Genomic DNA, 7,065 nt, shown 5'->3' on the forward strand with positions numbered 1-7,065 from the left:
CGGCTGGGATAGGTAGGAAGGGTTTTGTACGGCACTGTGCGCAGTTGGGACTCTGCCATAGTGACTCTCTGCGCAAGGACGCGACTCCGGTGTGAAGGCCAGCATCTTCTCGAGCCCGGCTGCCCTGCGTCTGCCTTTCCAGTCTTGGAAATACAGAACAGGCAAACTGGGCGAATCATCGTTTTGTCTGCCCGCGTTGGAGCACTAACAGAATTGATGATCTTTTTGTTCCATGGTTCACTAGCCTGTCTCTGACCTTGGCCCATGCTAGGCTGTCTGGATTTGGGGGTCTGGGTTGGTAGGGTACCTTTATTATATAAAGGAGCAACAGGTTGTCATTTGTGTCGCGCACGTGTTTTCCACTAATCGATGAGTGTTTTACTTTCAGGGTATGTGTTTCCATTTTCTGTTTAAGTTGTAGGCTGTCAGATTTACAAGTCCTTTGCTGTGTGCTGTTTGGTTTTTGTGACATACTTAGGAATAAGTCAAGAGAAAAATAATACTCATTCCTTTCAGTACTTTAAAAAATTTTTAAGATACTTGAGTTTTTTTTTTAATCCAGTGGTATTACTTTGCTGTGAGGAAATGAGTTGTTTTCGTTCTCGTTTTCTGAACATCTGGCACATCGTCTCTGCCCCCGCTCCCGCCCCCCCATGTGGATCAGGGCCGGGTGTCCCACGCCTTCGCGAGGCCACAGCTGTTGTGCTGACGCTGCATGCAGACTGGCCTGCCTACCTGAGGCTGTGTCCCTTGCAGATTACAGAATCACGGGGAACACCGTGCTGTGTTACTGCTGTGGCCTGCGCAGCTTCCGAGAGCTAACCTACCAGTATCGGCAGAACATTCCTGCTTCCGAGTTGCCCGGTAAGAAAAGGAAGCCCCCTCAGCCCCAGCTCAGTTCTGCCTAGATTGGCTTCTGCGTTCCTTCATGTGATGGGTACCCTGTTTGGGCCTTGGCTCCATGTTCTTAGTGGCTCTCTGCCTCAGCAGGGACAAAAATGGGCAGACAGGCTGCGTGGGGGCCATGCCTCTTTCCCGGCCATCCTCGCTGGGGGGTCAGCTCAGGCTCTGGGCCTGTCTGCGGGCTTCCAAAACAAGATTCACAAAAGCAACCTGAAAACAGCTGTAGTAGTTTTCTTTTCTTTTTCTTTTTTTAAGATTTTATTTGTTTATTTGACAGACAGAGAGATCACAAGTAGGCAGAGAGACACGCAGCGGGGGAGGGGGAAGCAGGCCCCCTGCTGAGCAGAGATTCCCGATGTGGGGCTTGATCCCAGGACCCCGAGATCATGACCTGAGCCAAAAGGCAGAAGCTCAACCCACTGAGCCATCCAGGGGCCCCAGTAGTCTTATTTTCTAAATTGGGTTGGGTTTTTTTGGTTTTGTTTTTTGCCCCCTGAAATCTTGGAATAGGCCAAGGACACTAGTTATAAAGCATGACAGATGCCATGGCTTTTCTGCTGCTGTTTGTCGCCTGGGGTCATAAATTCACACAGCTGAGCTTGTGAGTTCGATGTGCATCACAGATAACGTTGTGTTTCCTCTTCCTAGCGGCTGTGACGTCCCGTCCTGATTGCTACTGGGGCCGCAACTGCCGCACTCAGGTGAAGGCCCACCACGCGATGTGAGTGAGACCCCGCTGCCAGGCACGGGTCCTCGGGGCTGGGAAGGGGGCGCCCATGTGGTCCTCCTGCAGAAAGGCACACCCCTGTTTTCTAACAGGAAGCTGATTTTTTTTTCTTTTAAAAGTTTTGGCCAAGTTTTTAGCTCAGCTTGTAAGGATGTTCATGAACTAGTTAATTATTTACTTGTAAATAGGCTAATTTCGCCATTTTATTTGTCTAAAGTCACGTGGTGTATGAAACAGTGCTGTTGTTTCCGTGTTCCGTAGAACACAGCCGTCCGTCCCCGCTGATGGACCAGTTAGCGCTTTCTCAGTCGGTGGCTGGGGTTGGCGCCCTGCTCTGTCTTTGGTGCCATGAGCAGGTGTCTGTGATGGCTCTAACTCAGTGACTCACTGGGCGTTTCCCGCTCATGGAGACATCCGCCTTGCCACGTGGGGTTGTCTGGAGGTGTAGGTGAGGTGATGCTGTCAGTCAGTCTCACGGAGTGATGTCGGAGGAGGCCACAAGGATCCCGTCATTCATGGCTTAAGTCAAAGTCACTGAGAGTGTGCCCTTAGTGCAGGGGACAAAGGCCCAAGTAAAGGCTCCCTTGGAGACTGATGCTGTGGAATGAAACCCTTGTTTTGTATTTGAGCATAGCGTGTGGGAGACTGTTTTGGTACAGAGAAGGGAATTTCACGAGCAACTTGTTAATCTTTCTTAGTGAAAACATTGGTGAGGAAAGCAAAGGCACCCCTATCTTCCTCTGGGGCTGTCCTGCCCGTCACGAAGGGAGGTAATGGTGCTCTGTCCCAGCCGGTGAGTCTGTAAGTCCCGCAGGGTGGTCCCTGGTGGACCACTGTGTGTCCGTGGGGACACTGAGGAGGCTTAGAGTTTGAGTTCTTCTCTAAGAAAATGACCTAAAAATGTCTGACTTCTAAAATTTAAAGAAGAAGGCCTAGGGGTTAATTTCTTTGATGTTACTAAAAATACGCCACTGCGAGCGCCCAGTATGCGGTCAGCTTCTCATCAGGTTCTCCCAGCGTGTGAGCTCAGGATCCGCTTCTCTGAATACTTTGTGGTAATTTCACTCTTTTCTCCCTGCAGGAAATTCAATCACATCTGTGAACAGACAAGGTTCAAGAACTGAGCATCTAGGAGGCACCAAGGTGGCTTGGGGGTACCGGAGGTCAATGACAGCGTTTCAGAAAATACTGGCTACAGACATTTTAAGGGTATTTTATAGTCCCCAGGGGATGCTGGGGGTCTCTGTGTCCGGCACTGTAGTGTGACGACTCTTGTGGAGTGAGACCTTCTTAGTGAGACCCCCCCAACCCACTCCAGTGGCCTGGGAAGCCTGGGGCACGACCCACCCCTCCTCTGAGCTCTGCTGCCCGGAGCACTTCTGGCCGAAGCACCGCTGTCGCCGTCCCCTCCCATTGAGACGATGATGTTCAGGTTTGCTCTCTGTACCTTTCCCAAAACTATGGTTCCAACAGACCTCTCTCTTCAAGAAAGCTTTCATGGGGGGAAAAGGAAAGTCTGTTGTTGAAAGGAAAGGGAGCAAAAGTTTACAGCCCGCGGGACACCCCGCAGCGGGTTCGGCCACGGCTGCTGAGACCTCTTTGTACTAGATTTGGTGCTTATCTTCTAGTGAGATTTATCACAAACGGTAGCACAAGTAATATAATTTATAATTTACAAATTGACTAAAATTGGAATAGTAGGGTATTTGAAAGAATAAACATACGTTTCTGTTTATTAGAAAAAGAAAAAATCAGTTGTCCAGAACTGCTAACCCTAGACACCCAGCGTCAAGCGTGGGGCCCTGTCCTAAGAGAGCAGAAGTGGGGCGCTGCCACCGTGAGCCTGCCGTGGAGCCGGGCCCTGGCGCCTGCTTGTCGCTCTGTTGGCACAGCAGCCCCCGCCCGAGGCCCCACCATTCTTCCCACAGGCTGGGTGGGCCCCGCCGGTGTCCAGCCCACCTGGAGCAGCCCCTCCCCCGAAAGTGCGAGAAGCCTTTGCTTCTACTAGATCTGATCTGCGTTGGGTTTGCCATGTCATCTGGAATAATACTTGAAATTTTGTTCTTTGTTAAAAAAAAATACGTTTTTTATCTTTTGTTGAAATCATCTGTTATTTTTGTTTGCAAAATTGTAACTTTTTGCTTCTTCTCAGGAATAGGATTTTCAACTGTTGTCTTGCTCTTGATATGGACTCTGAGAAGCAGCGCTGTGTTTGTGGAAGAGGCCTGCTCCTCCCTGCGTTCTAATAAACAAGCCGTGTCTGTTTCTCTCCCCCGTGCGCTGGTTCGCGTGTCGGATGCCATGTGCTCCGTCCTGTCACGGTGGGCAGGCCGCAGGTGTCGCTGGTGACCGCCTGAGGGTCCAGCCGGTAGCCCTGCTCTCAGACGAGCCACGTGTGACGTGGGGCTGCCCGGGTCTGAAGACTCGGTGGAAGGGGAAGGGCCCAGGGTCTCACGGCTCCACCAGCCCCAGGTGTCAGGCTCTTGGCTGCATGGTGAAGCTGGGGTTTTGTGTCTGAGCCCTGCGCTCAGCCTGTGCGGGAGGGAGGCCTGCCCTCCCATCTTAGGGCCCGGCCTCATCACTCCCTTCCCTCCCAACAAAGTAAGAACAAAGATGTAGCTCTCAAGAGATATCCCAGCTTTTTAAGCCTGGGTTAGAACGTGTGACTTCCCTCGGGCCGCACTGATCCTCCCGTGAAGGACAGACACGCGTCACCTTAGATGGTGGGCTCCCCGGCGCGTGGCTGACCCTGCTGGACTTGGGCTCCCCGTTCTAGAGCACACGGAAGGAGCTCGGGGCCGGGGCGGTTGTTCCCTAGGCTGTTTCACAGTGCGCTCAGGATGTTGTCATGACTTCCTGTTCGTCAGCACCCTCCCACCCCCCTAGCAGCCGGGCCGCAGTTGGGCTGGAGCCCTGTGTGTGTGTGTGTGTCGGCGGCACAGGCCGCCTGGGTGTGAATGGTCAGCTCGGGGCTCGGTGTACTTGTCTGCAGGTACTTGGGACCAGCCCTGGCATGGGCCCAGCCGGGCCTCACTGCCTGCTTCCTGCCGGCTCCACCTCCCTCCCGCAGCCTCGCCCTGCCCAGCCCCAGGCCCGGGTCCCTCTTGGGCTCTGATGCCCCCGCTCAGAGGAGGGCCCCGCCCCGCTCACGCCCACATCCAAGGTGTCCCCTCCTGGTCTGAGGGTCTTGAGCTGTGAGGAGAGCTGTGCATCCGTGGAGGACCCTCAGTGGCAGCAGCCGGAATCCAGCAACTAGTCTGATCCTGCAGCGCTGACAGGGTCAGTCAGAGGCCCGGATGGGAGAGCAGCAGAGTGGTGTGGGTGGCTTTTGCCACAGGGAAGTGGCCAGACGGGGAGCGGAGGTGGAGGGGTCATCACGCAGCCCGCAGAGAGGAGGCGCAGAGAAGCCGGTCTCCGAATCAGGATGGCTGTGGTGAACGGGGCAGCTGGAAGCCAGCCTCAGGCCTGAGGGAGGAAATAAATGGGGGACAGATGGGATTTAGTAAGCCCATCGAAGATCTTCAGGTGTGGCTGGACGCAGGACGCCGTGCTGGAACACTTGCTCCCTTTGTTTATGGCCTCAGCTTCCATCAAGCAGAAATCGGTGAACTTGCCCACTGCTTCAAATGGAAACTCATCCCTGACCTGATCACTGGTGGGCCACACCAGAGGCTCCTGCCACCACCTGGGCCGTCAGCACTCCCACGGCAGGTGGGCTCCCTCAGGCAAGAGGAAGGGGAGTGTCACGGGTTGTCATCAGGAATGCAGACGGGCTGCTGGGCAGCAGCTCTGGGGCTTAAGCCCAGCAGACCAGTCAGCCTGCTAGACCCTCACCCTGTGGAGGCCTGACCCTCAAGGGCACTGTGCTGGCAGCGGCCTGGTGCCTCTTGGAGATGCCAGCTGCCGTGTGGGGCAGGGACATGGAGGAGCCCAGACACACTTGCGGGGAGATTCACAGCTCCCTGCAGAATTAATTCCAAGGACCTTGATGCACATGGAGTGCAGCCCAGTCAGGCCACAGTCACTCCGTCCTGTCTCTCAGGACACAGGCATTTGTGCGTTCCCTCCTGCTCTCAGCCGATGTCCCAGCTAATTGGAGGGGCCTGAGGGAGACCCACTTCTGAAGATGGACCAGCTGAAGGCAACCAGCCCTGCCGTGAGCCCTGTGACCTGCAGAAGAGCTGCCTTGCCAGCTCCCAGGAGACAGTCCTGGTCTCAGGAGTGTTGCCATCCAGTAATTTGAGGACAGCCATTTAAAAATCATGAAAATTTGGAATTCCTAAGTCATTTCAGAAGCCAAGGTGGTAAGCACTCAGGACTCCTCTCTTCTAATGAATTCACTCCCCCTGCCCATCACGTGTGCCCTCCCGGCCCTCTGCATCGATGTGTCTGCATGATGTACACGCTCTATGATGGTGTGCACCCCTGCCCCCACCCCGTTTGTGCACCTCAAGTTCGTGCATGAATTGTACCCTGTTGGGAGGATTCACACCATGGAAATTGAGAAATGCTACAAATCAGGGTTGTTCTTATTTATTCTGGAGAGAAGTTTGTTAAACACCAGCACACGACTGTACCTAACTATGGGAACTAATACAGTTTGAAGCCACCTTGTTTTGGGTTTGTCACATAGCAAAGAGTAACTGTCGTGGCCCACAAAGGCCTAGGACTGGGTGGCCCTGCCCCTCCCCCAGAAGCTCCCCTTCTGCCCACCCCATCTTCAGGGCCCTCTGCTCGGGCCTTCTCAGGGGCATGGTGGCCGCAGAGCACCAGATGGTCCTGTCTTCCCGTCACTCAGGGCTCAGTTCAGATCCCCTTCTCAGAAGGGACACTCACATCATGCCACCCTCCAGCCAGCCACGTAGCGTTCGCCTGTTTGGTTTTCTTCCCATGCCTGTCATTATGGGAAAGTAAACGCTTACTGCTTGTCTCCCCTCGATGACCCAGAGCAGGATCTTCTTGCCTTGTTCGCTGTCAAGCGCTTGCTCAGCCCAAACCTCAGGCCCGGGCACGCATCTCACAATCGCTGGCAGCCTAGTCGGCTGCTGCTTGAGTGCGCGGATGAATGCAAAGGCTCCGCTAAGGGATCACTTGGCAGGATCCTCCCCAATGCATGGCGGACTGCTCCTTCCTGCCTCTCTGTTAAGCCTCACTCTCTCTTCTTTTTTTTTTTTTTTTAAAGATTTTATTTATTTGACAGAGATCACAAGCAGGCAGAGAGGCAGGCAGAGAGAGAAGGGGAAGCAGGCTCCCTGCTGAGCAGAGAGCCTGATGCGGGGCTCGATCCCAGGACCCTGGGACCATGACCTGAGCCGAAGGCAGAGGCTTTAACCCACTAAGCCACCCAGGCGCCCCTCCTTTTTTCTTTTTAAGATTTTATTTCTTTGAGAGCAACTGAGCAGGAACAGAGGGGAGGGGCAGAGAGAGAAGCAGAC

General features: G+C 54.1%; 1 protein-coding gene across 2 annotated transcripts in view; it reads left to right on the forward strand.

Moving 5' to 3' along the window:
• CHFR (checkpoint with forkhead and ring finger domains) overlaps positions 1 to 3,902 on the forward strand; it is a 30,185-nt gene extending 26,283 nt beyond the window's left edge. For both annotated transcript variants that reach the window (XM_047698576.1, XM_047698577.1), the window contains 3 exons: positions 757 to 864; positions 1,552 to 1,624; positions 2,712 to 3,902. In XM_047698576.1, the coding sequence (XP_047554532.1) occupies positions 757 to 864; positions 1,552 to 1,624; positions 2,712 to 2,754 (224 nt within the window). In that variant the 3' untranslated portion in view covers positions 2,755 to 3,902. The remainder of the gene's footprint in view (positions 1 to 756; positions 865 to 1,551; positions 1,625 to 2,711) is intronic.
• Positions 3,903 to 7,065: the final 3,163 nt, after the last annotated feature.

This window comes from Lutra lutra, chromosome 12, assembly GCF_902655055.1.
Source record: "Lutra lutra chromosome 12, mLutLut1.2, whole genome shotgun sequence".
NCBI classification, from domain to species: domain Eukaryota; kingdom Metazoa; phylum Chordata; class Mammalia; order Carnivora; family Mustelidae; genus Lutra; species Lutra lutra.